At 44.8% G+C, this 17,491-nt stretch overlaps 1 protein-coding gene across 1 annotated transcript in view; it reads left to right on the top strand.

Annotated features, from left to right (window-relative positions):
• The window catches only part of LOC129811331 (MAM domain-containing glycosylphosphatidylinositol anchor protein 2-like), a 207,163-nt gene that overhangs the window by 63,170 nt on the left and 126,502 nt on the right, over positions 1-17,491 (top strand). Inside the window, exon 3 of the mRNA XM_055862549.1 lies at positions 13,884-14,058. Within this exon, the coding sequence (XP_055718524.1) occupies positions 13,884-14,058 (175 nt within the window). The remainder of the gene's footprint in view (positions 1-13,883; positions 14,059-17,491) is intronic.

Below are 17,491 nucleotides of genomic sequence, written 5' to 3'. Positions count from 1 at the left end.
TTTTGGTGGTCTTTCTAAGCCAGGATTCAGACACGGCTAAAACATCCGGGTTGGTAGAGTGTGCTAAAGCAGTGAACAAAACAAACTTAGGGAGGAGGCTTCTAATGTTAACATGCATGAATCCAAGGCTATTACGGTTACAGAAGTCATCAAAAGAGAGCGCCTGGGGAATAGGAGTGGAGCCAGGTACTGCAGGGCCTGGATTCACCTCTACATCACCAGAGGAACAGAGGAGAAGTAGGATAAGGGTACGGCTAAAAGCTATGAGAATTGGTCGCCTAGAGCTACTAGAGCAGAGAGTAAAAGGAAGTTTCTGGGGGCGATAAAATAGTTTAAAGGAATAATGTACAGACAAAGGTATGGTAGGATGTGAATACAGTGGAGGTAAACCTAGGTATTGAGTGATGATGAGAGAGATCTTGTCTCTAGAAACATCATTGAAACCAGGTGATGTCATCGCATATGTGGGTGGTGGAACTGAGAGGTTGGATATGGTATAGAGAGCAGGGCTAGAATCTCTACAGTGAAATAAGCCAATAAACACTAACCAGAACAGCAATGGACAAGGCATATTTACATTAAGGAGAGGCATGCTTAATCGAGTGATCAATAAGGGTCCAGTGAGTAGAGGTTGGTTTGGGTCGTGGCGATCCAGACAGCTGGCCGGGTATATGGCTATCGGTAGCAGCATAGGATGGAGGTCTGTTTGTAGATACCTCGTGCGTTTCCGTCGGTAGGTTCCGTGTAGTTGGGTTTTGTTCAGATAGCAGCCGATAAGACAGCTAACGATTAGCGGGCCTCAGATGAGCGTTCAGGTAACGTCGGGACGGAGGTGCCGGTTGGATAAATCCCTCGGGCAGATAACGTCGGCAGTCAGTCGTGAAGGCCCGGTGGGGTTCCGTATCTGCAGCAGCAACAAAAGAAACGGGTCCGGATGGTGATGGAACTCCTCAGCTGGCTAGCTCCAGCATGATTTGAGTTTGCTCCGGGGTCGACGTAAGCCAATAGTCACACGGTATGCAGCTAGCTAGCTGCGAAATCAAGGTGCAAGTGTCCAGAGCCTGCGGTTGGAATCCGGGGAAACTGAGAGAAAAAAAGTCCCGGAATGCTCCGGTCCGAGTCGCGTTGCACAAAAGTGCCGGTAGATTATCGAGCTAAAGGAATAGCTGATGACCGCAAAACGTGGGCAGCTGAAACACCAACGCTAGCCAGCAAACCGGCTAATTTCGGGGCAGCTACAGATTAGCTTCTGGCTAGCTATCGGAGTAGCTTCTGGTTAGCTTTCAGGCTAGCTTCTGAATTAGCCCCTGGCTATCTTCCACGATGGATTTTCAGATTGAGGTAAATAATACTTATTGTAATTGGTGAAGCGGGTTGCAGGAAAGCTTTTGCAGGAAAGCTTTTGTAGTTGAGTTCTTGGATAATAAAATAAATAAAAGATATGTGAAGAAAAGGTGTAAATATATATATATATACAGGACACGACACGACAATACGGAAAAAGACGTCTGAACTGCTAAGCCACCTTGGCTAAAGAGTTTTCATCTGTATTTTTTGTAGCTGTCTACATACCACCACAGACCGAGGCTGGCACTAAAACTGCACTCAATGAGCTGGATACCTCCATAAGCAAACAGGAAAACATTCATCGATGCGGCGCTCCTAGTGGCCGCGGACTATAATGCAGGGAAATTTAAATCAGTTTTACCCCATTTCTATCAGCATGTTAAATGTGCATCCAGAGGGAAAATAATTCTAGAACACCTTTACTCCACACACAGAGACGCGTACCATCTCTCCCTCGTCCCCAATTTGTCAAATCTGACCATAATTATATCCTCCTGATTCCAGCTTACAAGCAAAAATTAAAGCAGGAAGCACCAGTGACTCGGCCTATAAAAAAGTCGCCAGATGAAACGGATGCTAAACTGCAGGACTGTTTTGCTATCACAGACTGGAATATGTTCCTGGATTCTTCTGATGGCATTGAGGAGTACACCACATCAGCACTTTATCAATAAGTGCATCGAGGACGTCGTCTGCACAGTGACGATACGTACATACCCTAACCAGAAGCCATGGATTACAGGCAACATTCGCACTGAGCTAAAGGGTAGAGCTGCCCCTTTCAAGGAGCGGGACTCTAACCTGGAAGCTTATACAAAATCCCGCTATTTTTTTATTTGACCTTTATTTAAGTATGCAAGTCAGTTAAGAACAAATTCTTATTTTCAATGACGGCCTAGGAACAGTGGGTTAACTGCCTTGATCAGGGGCAGAATGACAGATTTTTACCTTGTCAGTTCAGGGATTCGATCTTGCAACCTTTCGGTTACTTGCCCAACACTCTAACCACTAGGCTACCTGCCGCCCATGCCATGCCCTCCGACGAACCATCAAACAGGCAAAGCGTCAATACAGGATTAAAATTGAATCGTACTACACCGGCTCCGACACTCGTCGGATGTAGCAGGGCTTGTAAACTATTACAGACTACTAAGGGAAGCACAGCCGAGACCTGCCCAGTGACACGAGCCTACCAGACGAGCTAAATAACTTCTATGCTCGCTTCGAGGCAAGTAACACTGAAACATGCATGAGAGCATCAGCTGTTCTGGACGACTGTGTGATCACGCTCTCCGCAGCCGATGTGAGTATGACCTTTAAACAGGTCAACATTCACAAGGCCGCTGGGCCAGACGGATTACCAGGACGGGTGCTCCGAGCATGTGCTGACCAACTGGCAGGTGTCTTCACTGACATTTTCAACATGTCCCTGATTGAGTCTGTAATACCAACATGTATCAAGCAGACCACCATAGTCCCTGTGCCCAAGAACACTAAGGTAACCTGTCTAAATGACTACCGACCCATAGCACTCACGTCTGTAGTCTTGAAATGGTTTGAAAAGCTGGTCATGGCTCACATCAACACCATTATCTCAGAAACCCAAGACCCACTCCAATTTGCATACCGCAGCAACAGATCCCCGGGCCTCCCCCAGGTGGTAAGGGTAGGTAACAACACATCTGCCACGCTGATCCTCAACACGGGGGCCCCTCAGGGGTGCGTGCTCAGTCCACTCCTGTACTCCCTGTTCACTCATGACTGCACGGCCAGGCACGACTCCAACACCATCATTAAGTTTGCTAACGACAACGGTGGTAGGCCTGACCACCGACAACGATGAGACAGCCTATAGGGAGGAGGTCAGAGACCTGCCTGTGTGGTGCCAGGACAACAACCTCTCCCTCAACGTGATCAAGACAAAGGAGATGATCGTGGACTACAGGAAAGCTGTAGTCCAAGTGTTGCAATAAGTGGTGCGTATGGCCCAGTACATCACCGGGGCCAAGCTTCCTGCCATCCAGGACCTCTATACCAGGCGGTGTCAGAGGAAGGTCCTAAAGATCCACCCTAGTCACAGACTGTTCTCTCTGCTACCACACGGCAAGCGGTGCCGGAGCACCAAATCTAGGTCCAAGATGCTTCTAAACAGCTTCTACCTCCAAGCCATATGACTCCCGAACAGCTAATCAAATGGCAACCCGGACTATTTTCATTGCCCCCACCCTCTTCTACGCTGCTGCTACTCTCTGTTATTATCTATGCATAGTCACTTTAATAACTCTACCTACATGTACATATTACCTCAATTACCTTGACACCGATGCCCCCACACATTGACTCTGTACCGGTACCCCCTGTATATAGCCCCACTATTGCTATTTACTGCCGCTCTTTAATTACTTGTTATTCTATCTCTTATTTTTTTTGTGTGTGTATTTTATTAAACTGCATTGTTGTTTAGGGCTTGTAAGTAAGCATTTCACTGTATGGTCTGCATCTGTTATATTCGGCGCATGTGACAGATAAAATTTGATTTGATTTTGATTTAAATGTAGCATGCTGCTCTGTTTCACCATACTACTTAAAGTGACGTAGTGCATTAGGCAATGGATAAGCATTCTAAGTATACGCTGGTATGGACTTTGGAACATAGAGGCCATGTCACTCTTGCCTATACTGATTACAAAAAAAAACTAAATACTAATCATACTACATACGATTTTGAAAGTACTGTTTACAAAAAAGGTTATGTGGTAAGTAACACATATCAACATATTAGACTCACCCATACTGATAATTCTTAATCACATGCGCAATTGAGTTGTTTCTCTCCATTCCTTCATTTTGGTATAACGTGTCCTCTTATCTGATTATCAGCTGTAGTAAAACACACGTGGGTCTAAAAAGACAAATCTTTTCCTCATTAGCAAGCTGCGAATTCTGCCAGATGACAAGCAGATAAGAGTATGACATCACTACATTTAAAAAAAAAATGTACATACTGTAAAACGTTCTATTTACGCATACCCAAAATGGTTACCGAGTACGGGTATTCGGACACAGCCGAACTCTGGCTCTGTTTCATTGTCCACACTAGCATACTGCGTAGAATGAGGTTATGTATTGGGCATACATTCTACTGTACGAAGTACTGTATGGTATGAATATTGGAACATAGATAGAGGCTCTGATTGGAACATAGACTTGGGCTCGGATTGGAACATGGACATGGGCTCTGATTGGAACATAGACTTGGTCTCGGATTGGAACATGGACATGGGCTCGGATTGGAACATGGGCTCTGATTGGAACATGGACATGGGCTCGGATTGGAACATAGACTTGGGCTCGGATTGGAACATGGACATGGGCTCGGATTGGAACATGGACTTGGTCTCGGATTGGAACATGGACATGGGCTCTGATTGGAACATGGACATGGGCTCTGATTGGAACATGGACATGGGCTCGGATTGGAACATGGACATGGGCTCTGATTGGAACATGGACTTGGTCTCTGATTGGAACATGGACATGGGCTCGGATTGGAACATGGACATGGGCTCGGATTGGAACATGGACATGGGCTCTGATTGGAACATGGACATGGGCTCTGATTGGAACATGGACATGGGCTCTGATTGGAACATGGACATGGGCTCTGATTGGAACATGGACATGGGCTCGGATTGGAACATGGACATGGGCTCTGATTGGAACATAGACTTGGGCTCGGATTGGAACATGGACATGGGCTCGGATTGGAACATGGACATGGGCTCTGATTGGAACATGGACATGGGCTCTGATTGGAACATGGACATGGGCTCTGATTGGAACATGGACATGGGCTCTGATTGGAACATAGACATGGGCTCGGATTGGAACATGGACATGGGCTCTGATTGGAACATGGACATGGGCTCTGTATCAATGTCCACACCGGCATACTCCTTTCACGGACCTGAAACGGGTCGAGATAGACATTTTGTCTATCCACACCAGACTCGACCATTTCCTATTGCGTATGGCTTTTGTGGAGTGGAGTTTGCGATAACTAAAGCGTTACACGTCTCAGACAGAACAAAGTTCAACACCAGCGTACTACTGACAGTGGATTGGGCATTGGTATGTAGTCAGTCACTCCCCGCCAGGATATCCTGTCTCTCTAGAGCAGTGGGGTTTAGTATTCTGAAGGTGCTAATGTTTTTAGTGGGTGTGTGAAGTCTGCAGTGACAAGGAAGTAATACATGTTAACATTCTTTTCAAGAAGCCGTTTGAAACTCCAAAGTGTTCGACAGTTCAAAAGACACCCCATATTATGGGGAGGATTACCCTTTTGTGCAGGAAGCTCAAGTGGAGTCTCTGACTTTAGCCCTTCCTCTGCCATATCCTCCCAGTTTAAGCAGCACTGCACTGTCTCTTCCTGTCTTCCTCCTCCACCCTGTCTCTTCTTCTCTTCCTGCTCCACTCTCTTATTTTGATATGGAAAGGACAGGAGGGAGGGAAAGTGAGAGGGGAGCGGGAGGGTGTAGCAGACAGAACCTTGTTATATAATCCCTTGCTTCGGTACATTAAGTTAGTAAGTTAGTTAGTTAATTACACACTGATGCACCTTCCTTCCTCCTCCCTCTCTCCTCAGACACTGTCCACACACACACACACACACACACACACACACACACACACACACACACACACACACACACACACACACACACACACACACACACACACACACACACACACACACACACACACACACACACACACACACACACACACACACACACACACAGTCAGAGTCTAAGATCAATTGTGCTGCTCTCACAGACCTGCCAGCAGCATACCACTGCTGGCATGCTCTGAAGCTAAGCAGGGATGGTACTGGTTGGTCCCTGGATAGGAGACCAGATGCTACTGGAAGTGGTGTTGGAGGGCCAGTAGGAGGCACTTTTTCCCAGGGAAAAATATCACAGGGCAGTGATTAGGGTCATTTGCCCTGTGTAGGGGGTTGTTAACCTGGTGTCCACCTGACTCTATGATCCCACAGACAACAAGTGTTGCTGACTGGCAGATCCCACAGACAACAAGTGTTGCTGACTGGCAGATCCCACAGACAACAAGTGTGGCTGACTGGCAGATCCCACAGACAACAAGTGTTGCTGACTGGCAGATCCCACAGACAACAAGTGTTGCTGACTGGCAGATCCCACAGACAACAAGTGTTGCTGACTGGCAGATCCCACAGACAACAAGTGTTGCTGACTGGCAGATCCCACAGACAACAAGTGTGGCTGACTGGCAGATCCCACAGACAACAAGTGTTGCTGACTGGCAGATCCCACAGACAACAAGTGTGGCTGACTGGCAGATCCCCTAGGCTGCTGCTTATGACAGACCGCTGAGGCATTGCGTGCTATAAATAGCCTGGTGAATGGGGACGCTCGCCTGTCTTTTCCCACACTGGAGCCTACGTCACTGCAGTGTGCTGATCGGAGGCTGAGTCGCTCCTCTCATATGCCGGTCATCTGCTGTTGCTGCAGCTGACTAGCTACACGCAGGCAGACCAGCAACCGCATCATAGCCCTGCTGCGTGTGTGAACGACTATGTGAACGACAAACAAGGCTAAGAACAGATTCTTCTTCTCCTCTTTCCGAACATTCTGTGACGTGCTTCATCGTCGTATTATAGGCTACATCCAGTGGCTTTAATAGACTGGATGGAATACATGATTAGCACATGCTGACAATGAAGCCACATTACAAATAAATGCATTACTGTATTTTGTGTATACTGTATTTTTTTGTACATTATGTTGTATATTGAAGCATATACAGTATAACACATCTATAAGCATATAGTAAATGTGACATTATAGCTACATATACTACCGTTCAAACGTTTGGGGTCACTTAGAAATGTCCTTGTTTTTGAAAGAAAAGCACATTTTCTGTCCATTTTTAAAATAACATCAAATTGATCAGAAATACAGGGTAGACATTGTTAATGTTGTAAATGACTATTGTAGCGGGAAACGTAAGATTTTTTATGGAATATCTACATAGGCGTACAGAGGCCCATTATCAACAACCATCACTCCTGTGTTCCAATGGCACGTTGTGTTAGCTAATCCAAGTTTATAATTTTAAAAGGCTACTTGATCATTAGAAAACCCTTTTTCAATTATGTGAGCACAGCTGAAAACTGTTGTTCTGATTAAAGAAGCAATACAACTGAGACATTGCCAAAAATCTGAAGATCTCGTACAATGCTGTGTACTACTCCCTTCACAGAAGAGCACAATCTGGCTCTAACCAGAATAGAAAGAGGAGTGGGAGGCCCCGGTACACAACTGAGCAAGAGGACAAGTACATTAGAGTGTCTGGTTTGAGAAACAGACGCCTCACAAGTCCTCAACTGACAGCTTTATTAAATAGTACCCGCAAAACACCAGTCTCAACATCAACAGTGAAGAGGCAACTCTGGGATGCTGGCCTTCTAGGCAGAGTTCCTCTGTCCAGTGTCTGTGTTCTTTTGCCCATCTTAATCTTTTCTTTTTATTGGCCAGTCTGAGATATGGCTTTTTCTTTGCAACTCTGCCTAGAAGGCCAGCATCCCGGAGTCGCCTCTTCACTGTTGACGTTGAGACTGGTGTTTTGCGGGTGCCATTTAATGAAGCTGTCAGTGGTGAGACTGGTGAGATTGAGATTAGCCTTTTAAAGTGATAAACTTGGATTAGCTAACACAACGTGCCATTGAAACACAGGAGTGATGGTTGCTGATAATGGGCCTCTGTACGCCTATGTAGATATTCCATTAAAAATCTGCCGTTTCCAGCTACAGTAGTCATTTACAACATTAACAATGTCTACACTGTATTTCTGAACAATTTGATGTTATTTTAATGGACAAAAAATGTGCTTTTCTTTCAAAAACAAGGACATTTCTAAGTGACCCCAAACATTTGTACGGTAGTGTAGATCATGTTCAAAGTAGTCCTTTACAGAAAAAGATTGCAGTTATGAAACTGCCGTAAAATCGCAGTAACTGCAGTCAACTGTGGTATTTTGGATGCAGTAATTGCAGAATATACTGAACTCTAACACCTCGATCACAACGACAGCGTCATTCCACAAAATGTTACGCAGCATCATCTGGATATGTGTGCAACAAAAGTTCAACACTCACCTTCTGCTACCATTTCTGTCAAGCCGTCTACGGATATAGTTTGATGCATACGTTCGATAAATCCAACCTATGTACCACACAGAACACCCTGCAACTGTCATGGGAAATGAATGTACTTCTGGTGTACCAAAATGTAATGACGCTGTCGGTGTGATCGAGGCGTAACTGCAGTTATACTGCACTCTGACTGCAATCTTTTTTCGTAAGGGGTACCTATGAGACCTGACTATACAGTGGTCCATCATGAAAATCTTTGTTTGTTTTTGTCATTAACAGCCGCCAGGACTCAACCAAGTCAGATAGCATAGTTGACAATGATAATATCGGCATTGTCCATTGTCTTTCATTGTCCAGTCTGTTCAGTAGTACTGAGTCAAATTGGATTTCTGAATGCCAGTTTTTTTGAGGGGGTGGGGGGGCAGTGTCTGGGGGCCTAGAAGTTTTAAAGCTGCTTTCTCTCTATTTACTGAGTAAAAAGCTACAGCGGTTTTACTTAAATCCAAACGTTGAGGTTGAAGTTGCTGAGAGAGAGGACATCCTATTAACCCCCCCCCCCCCCCCCCCCCACTGAAAAGAAAGCCTTGGGTAGTTAAGCCCCATGAATTCCAAAGCTGTTCCTTAACCAACACCAATATGTGTGTAAACAAATCCATGCTACCTACCATCTTGAGCAAAGCATGAAATTAATTGTATCCTCCCTGATCGCCACCCAAAGCTAGGTTGCGACTCTGTCCGGCCTCAGAACGTGCCTCAACCCCATTGGTATTATTATTGTTTTTATTCTTCCCTCCACATCCGTGGTGCCGTGAGAAAAGTAGATCACCAAACCAGACCAAAAGTTATCTGTCTTGGAAAATGTGGGTGTGAAACGTTTCAAATGAGCTAGTGAGAGGGGATGATTTGCAGAGTGGAGGTGGTGGGGTGGGGGTGTTAGAGGCTGCACAATGCCCACCCCACACATAACCTTCTTGAATGGATCTCTGCTTCAGCTCCGTGGACTGCAGATCCCACCTAACCCCGCTCATAAGTAGCCCGTACAGGAAGGCTTACACAGGTCAATTCCAGGGCTGAATGGACAATTTTCTCTAATTGTCTGCATGACTGCCAGAGGGATTGTAGTATAGTGGGAGTGGAGTGTAGTGTACAGTCATGGCCAAAAGTTTTGAGAATGACACAAATATTAATTTTCACAAAGTCTGCTGCCTCAGTTTGTATGATGGCAATTTGCATATACTCCAGAATGTTCTGAAGAGTGATCTTAGATGAATTGCAATTAATTGCAAAGTCCCTATTTGCCATGCAAATGAACTGAATCCCCCAAAAACATTTCCACTGCCACAAAAGGACCAGCTGACATGTCAGTGGTTCTCTCGTTAACACAGGTGTAAGTGTTGACGAGGACAAGGCTGGAGGTCACTCTGTCATGCTGATTGAGTTCGAATAACAGACTGGAAGCTTCACAAGGACGGTGGTGCTTGGAATCATTGTTCTTCCTTTGTCAAGCATGGTTACCTGCAAGAAAACACGTGCCGTCATCATTGCTTTGCACAAAAAAAGGCTTCACAGGCAAGGATATTGCTGCCAGTAAGATTGCACCTAAATCAACCATTTATCGGATCATCAAGAACTTCAAGGAGAGCGGTTCAATTGTTGTGAAGAAGGCTTCAAGGCACCCAAGAAAGTCCAGCAAGCGCCAGGACCGTCTCCTAAAGTTGATTCAGCTGCGGGATCGGGGCACCACCAGTACAGAGCTTGCTCAGGAATGGCAGCAGGCAGGTGTGAGTACATCTGCACGCACAGTGAGGTGAAGACTTTTGGAGGATGGCCTGGTGTCAAGAAGGGCAGCAAAGAAGCCACTTCTCTCCAGGAAAAACATCAGGGACAGACTGATATTCTGCAAAAGGTACAGAGATTGGACTGCTGAGGACTGAGGTAAAGTCATATTCTCTGATTAATCACCTTTCCGATTGTTTGGGGCATCCGGAAAAAAGCTTGTCCAGAGAAGACAAGGTGAGCGCTACCATCATTCCTGTGTCATGCCAACAGTAAAGCATCCTGAGACCATTCATGTGTGGGGTTGCTTCTCAGCCAAGGGAGTGGGCTCACTCACAGTTTTGCCTAAGAACACACCCATGAATAAAGAATGGTACCAACACACCCTCCGAGAGCAACTTCTCCCACCATCCAGGAACAGTTTGGTGACGAACAATGCCTTTGCCAGCATGATGGAGCACCTTGCCATAAGGCAAAAGTGATAACTAAGTGGCTCTGGGAACAAAACATCGATATTTTGGGTCCATGGCCAGGAAACTCCCCAGACCTTAATCCCATTGAGAACTTGTGGTCAATCCTCAAAAGGCGGGTGGACAAACAAAAACCCACAAATTCTGACAAACTCCAAGCATTGATTATGCAAGAATGCAATCAGTCAGGATGTGGCCCAGAAGTTAATTGACAGCATGCCAGGGTGGATTGCAGAGGTCTTGAAAAAGAAAGATCAACACTGCAAATATTGACTCTTTGCACCAACTTCATGTAATTGTTAATAAATGCCTTTGACACTTATGAAATGCTTGTAATTATACTTCAGTATTCCATAGTAACATCTGACAAAAATATCTAAAGACACTGAGGCAGCAGACTTTGAAAATGAATATTTGTGTCATTCTCAAAACTTTTGGCCACAATTGTAGTCTAGTGTGGTGTAGTGGAGGTGAGTGTAGTGAGAGGGGGAGACCTAGTCAGGTGTACAACTGAATGCCTTCAACTGAAATGTCTCTTCTGCATTTAACCCAACGCATCTGAATCAGAGAGGTGCGGGGGTCTGCCTTAATCAACATCCACGGCGCCCGGGGAACAGTGGATTAACTGCCTTCCTCAGAATGACCGATTTTTTTAAAGTTGTTTTTTTTTTTACCTTGTCAGCTCGGGGATTCAATCTTGCAACCTTTCGGTTACTAGTCCAACACTCTAACCACTAGGCTACCTGCTGCCACCATATACAGTATATAATGTATATGTAAATGAAACTGATTGTATATACTGTATATGTAAATTAAGCTGATTGTATATGTAAATTAAACTGATTGAAGATACTATATATGTAAATTAAACTGATTGTATATATTATATATGTAAATTAAGCTGCTGGTATATACTATACATGTAAATGAAGCTGATCGTGTATATGTAAATGAAACAAATCGTATATACCGTATATGTAAATTAAACAAATTGTATATACTGTATATGTAAATTAAGCTGATCGCATATACTATATATGTAAATGAAGCTGATTGTATATGTAAATTAAACTGATTGTATATGCTCTATATGTAAATTAAGCTGATGGTATATACTGTATATGTAAATTAAGCTGATGGTTTATACTGTATCTGTATATGAAACATTCATTCAGATGGATAGCCAGGCAGCGGGAGACTGGTGTTCTCATCCTCCTCCCTTCCCAGATCACTAATGCCAGGGATGCCTAGTATCTTGTTGCCTTGTTTCAGATGCATTTCTCCTCCAAACACTCAAACACATTAAATACTTAATGTGGGCGGCAGGTAGCCTAGCGGTTAGAGCATTGGGCCAGTAACCGAATGGTTGCTGGTTAGAAGATTCTGTCAGTGTGCCCTTGAGCAAGGCACTTAACCCTAATTTGCCCCCGGGACACCATACTACTATGGCTGACCTTGAAAAACAACACATTTCACTGAACCTATTATTTAAAAAAAATATGAGACTGCTTATCGCACAGGTTTAGTGCCGAGAATACCTCAAAGAGTTGCATGGAATTGTCAGAGCTGTGTTCTGTGGTTCAGTTATAGTTATGGTTTTCTCAGAGTTCTCATGCTGTGGAATCCAGACTCACTGGATGGTGTTGGAATGTAAGACACGTCGCTGTCTCACAAGAACCACTCCAACACAAGCCACCTTCTAAATATTTGATGCGCTTGTCCTTTTAATGGCTTTTGAATAGCGCCATAGATATACATTTCAGTCAGTTTTACCATGAATATCTTTGTTATGTTTCTTTATTTAACCAGGTAGGCCCGTTGAGAACAAGTTCTCATTTACAACTGTGACCTGGCCAAGATAAAGCAAAGCAGTGCGACAAAAACAACAACACAGAGTTACACGTGGGATAAACAAACGTATAGTCAATAACACAATAGAAAAATCTATATACCGTGTGTGCAAATGGAGTAAGGAGGTAAGGCAAAAATAGGCCATAGTAGCGAAGTAATTACAATTTAGCAAATGAACACTGGAGTGATAGATGTGCAGGTGATGATGTGCAAAAGAGCAAAAAAGTAAATAAAAACAATATGGGGATGAGGTAGGTAGATTGGATGGGCTATTTACAGATGGGCTGTGTACAGCTGCAGCGATCGGTAAGCTGCTCAGATAGCTGATGCTTAAAGTTAGAGAGGGAGATATAAGACTCCAGCTTCAGTGATTTTTGCAATTCGTTCCAGTCATTAGCAGCAGAGAACTGTAAGGAAAGGCAGCCAAAGTAAGTGTTGGCTTTGGGGATGACCAGTGAAATATACCTGCTGAAGCGCGTGCTACGGGTGGGTGTTGTTATCGTGACAAGTGAGCTGAGATAAGGCGGAGGTTTACCTAGCAAAGACTTATACATGACCTGGAGCCAGTGGGTCTGGCGACGAATATGCAGCGAGGGTCATCCGACGTGAGCATACAGGTCGCAGTGGCGGGTGGTATATGGGGCTTTGATTACAAAACCGATAGCACTGTGATAGACTGCATCCAGTTTGCTGAGTAGAGTGTTGGAAGCTATTTTGTAAATGACATCGCCGAAGTCAAGGATCGGTAGGATAGTCAGTTTTACGAGGGTATGTTTGGCGGCATGAATGAAGGAGGCTTTGTTGCGAAATAGGAAGACGATTCTAGATTTTATTTTGGATTGGAGATGTTTAATATGAGTCTGGAATGAGAGTTTACAGTCTAGCCAGACACCTAGGTATTTGTAGTTGTACACCTATTCTGTATGTATGTATTACAGTATGATATGTTGTTGCTGTTCTCAATAGAGAGAATATTATGGACAAATAAAGAAAATGTGTGGTACTATTGATACTATTTATTCACAGGCTGAATAAAGCCCCCAAAAATTACATTATTAGTCCATTATTTGACTTCTTCTAAAACATGCACTACATTGGCTCATTTGAATCCAGAATAACAGGTGTGTTTTGCAATATAATTTATCCCATGGCTGACCCAATTTACCATCAGTCCAGCCTGTTGTCCATAGCATTAGTCCTCGGTCAGCAGATGTCACCTCTGACCTCTTATCTCTTTCCCACACCAGATCCGATGGACCAAAACAGCCGGTAGCGCCTCGGACCGCTTCCAGGACTCCAGTGTGTTCAACGAGACCCTGCGCATCACCCGCATCCAGAGACTCCAGGGAGGACGCTACTACTGCAAGGCTGAGAACGGCCTGGGCTCCCCGGCCATCAAGTCCATTCGAGTGGACGTCTACTGTGAGTGGACAGGCCTCGGTCGCCTGCCTGCCATTTTCTTCCACTGCTCTCCCCCTGTGTTCGCAGCACACACATCATCAGTTCTGTCCTTTCGCCCCCTGCAGATTGCCTGTGTCCACTTACCCATGCCTTGCGTTTAAACTACTGAACGACAGGCATTCACTCGCTCTCTCCTAGTCCTTACCCTCCCAGGCAACATGATGTTGTGGCTGAACGAAAGTCGTTTTAAAGCAGGTTAAAGCAACGTGGCTTTTTGAAATACATTAAGGTCTAAAAGAAAACCACCACAGCTAGGACATTGCAGTGAATGAAATGTGCCATACACTCGCTTGAATGCCCCCCCCCCCCCCACCAGTAAATAACAAAATCTACCTTACTCAGGACAACCCAGGTGTTAATTGCAGACAACGGCAGCCATTTCTCTGCGGATGCTGCCATCATATAAGTGACATTGCTGTTTTTATTCACTCGGTAAAGGAACTGCACCCCCAGCTGTGTGAAGTCCTGACAGTACACATAGCTGAAGAAAAGGATAGCTCTGAAACAGAAGGGGATTGTGATTTCCAGCAATACAGACTGAGTGTGCATTCCAAATGGCACCCTATTCCCTACATCGTGCACTACTTTTGACCACGGTCCATAGGGCTCTGGTCCAAAGTAGTGTACAATATAGGGAATAGGATGCCATTTGGAATGCACACTTAGACGCTTGAAGTCCTGCTGCCGATTCCTACATTGCAAATGAGGAAAAGCAGCAAACACACCTCAGGAAGTGTGTATTAAATACCCACTGGGGAAAAAAAGTTTAATCAACATCGTTTCCACGCCATTTCAACCGAGAAAAAACATGTGATGACGTTGAGTCAACGTGGAAAACTGATTGGATTTGCAAAAAAGTCATCAATGTCAGAGGATTTCATCTTTCTTTCACCCAACTTTTCACCTAAATCCAACGTCATGGTTGATTTCACGTTGAATTCACATTAGTTGGCAACTCAACCAAATGTAAATAAAAACTAGTTGTTGAACTGACGTCTGTGCCCAGTGGGGAGAGAGTTCACCCAAATTGCAAATCTAATTTTATGACTATAGAAAGTAGCTTGTGGACCCAGAGAGATAGCCACCCATTGGTGTTCACTTTGAATTCTCAAGTAGTACTTTATAGTGTTTCATTTGTGCAGCCATTTTAGGCCTTGAGAGACAGATTGGGTTCAGCATTTAGATGGTGAATTCATTAATCGTTCTAATTGCTCTGTTTATCAGGGCTGATAATTGCAAATTGACTGAAATGAAGCATTATGCAGATACTGCAAGTTTTAGTGCATCACATTACTGGTGTTTGCACACCTCACTCTCTCCGAAGCAGCGATTCAATTTCCAAATGTCAGAGGACAGACATAATGTATGGGTTGACTGTGGCAGGCTAGATGGATATACTTACCCTCTGTGGATGAGCTGTATCTGAACTAACCTTAACCCCTAGAAGCTTTACGCTGCAATCTTTCCCTACCCCCCTTCTCCTCCAAAAGAGTCAGCTACAAATTCCTCAACCCCAAAAAACGAGGTTGATCGAGTCAGCGTCTCCATGTTTGAAAATCCAGTGTGCCCCGGTTGCCGGGAGCTGAAAAATACAAAAACAAGACAAATGTGGTGCGTCTGCACTCTGTGCTTCCGAGAGAAAGGAGAGAAGGAAAGGATAGATGGGTTACTGCTGAGATACAAGATAAATAGGAGGAGGAGATGGACAGTGGCAGACAACATTGCCAGGGGGAGACAATGAGCCACAGAGCCATTACCCCTGACTCGGAGATCAGAACCCTTGCTTATTGTCTCATCTGTGCTCCACTGGGGGAGTCTTTTATCCATCCTGCCCTCTTCGCTATACCAGCTGATCAAAGCAATGACACGTGTTGCTGTTTCGCTGCCATTCAGCGATGCCGTGTTAGAATCCTTGCTGGTTGGTGATAAAGCACACGGATGACCCTGATAGAGAATGACTGACATGAAATTAGAAACTGTACAGACTAACTGACGCGGACAAATCTACAAAGCCAATTGATATTACAAAAAAAAAAGCCAAAGACGTTATAATGGTTTGTATAGGAAATGAGTCTGGCTCTGGACTGCCCCGTGGGCAGTAGTTAGTCGGCTGGTGGAAAACAGCTTTTTCAAGGTGCTTGTCTGCATCCCAATGTAACCCATACTAGGTGGCTCTTCCGTGGAGCACTTTTTAGTCATTAGAGAGCTCTTATCAAAATCACATTTTTTAAAAGCTCCCTCTTGATTGGAGCGGGAGCTTTGTGGTCCTTTTCACTGAAATGGTCCTTTTCACTGAAATGTGTCCCCCCCCAAAAAAGTCTAAGCACCTTAGTGCAGTGTGTGTGTGTGTGTTTAATTGACACTAATGAATGGGGTTGAGGATTCCTGGCATTTCGGACATATAACAGAGAGAGAAAAAGTGTCATTTTGATGTGGTTGTAGACTGTAGAAGTCAGGGATTCTCATATTTAATGCTCTCCTGAAAAAAATATATATACAGTATATCACAAAAGTGAGTACATATGAGTATATCTTTTCATGTGACAACACTGAAGAAATGACACTTTGCTACATGTAAAGTAGTGAGTGTACAGCTTGTATAACAGTGTACATTTGCTGTCCCCTCAAAATAACTCAACACACAGCCACTAATGTCTAAACCGCTGGCAACAAAAGTGAGTACACCCCTAAGTGAAAATGTCCAAATTGGGCCCAACGTGTCAATATTTTGTGTGGCCACCATCATTTTCCAGCACTGCCTTAACCCTCTTGGGCATGGAGTTCACCAGAGCTTCACAGGTTGCCACTGGAGTCCTCTTCCACTCCTCCATGACGACATCACGGAGCTGGTGGATGTTAGAGACCTTGCACTCCTCCACCTTCCATTTGAGGATGCCCCACAGATGCTCAATAGGGTTTAGGTCTGGAGACATGCTTGGCCAGTCCATCACCTTTACCCTCAGCTTCTTTAGCAAGGCAGTGGTCGCCTTGGAGGTGTGTTTGGGGTCGTTATCATGTTGGAATACTGCCCTGCGGCCCAGTCTCCGAAGGGAGGGGGATCATGCTCTGCTTCAGTATGTCACAGTACATGTTGGCATTCATGGTTCCCTCAATGAACTGTAGCTCCCCAGTGACAGCAGCACTCATGCAGCCCCAGACCATGACACTCCCACCACCATGCTTGACTGTAGGCAAGACACTCTTGTCTTTGTCTCCTCACCTGGTTGCCGCCACACACGCTTGACACCATCTGAACCAAATAAGTTTATCTTGGTCTCATCAGACCACAGGACATGGTTCCAGTAATCCATGTCCTTAGTCTGCTTGTCTTCAGCAAACTGTTTGCGGGCTTTCTTGTGCATCGTCTTTAGAAGAGGCTTCCTTCTGGGACGAC

The sequence above is a fragment of the Salvelinus fontinalis genome, chromosome 15 (assembly GCF_029448725.1).
Source record: "Salvelinus fontinalis isolate EN_2023a chromosome 15, ASM2944872v1, whole genome shotgun sequence".
Classification (NCBI taxonomy): domain Eukaryota; kingdom Metazoa; phylum Chordata; class Actinopteri; order Salmoniformes; family Salmonidae; genus Salvelinus; species Salvelinus fontinalis.
This window is presented reverse-complemented; position numbering and strand designations above follow the sequence as displayed.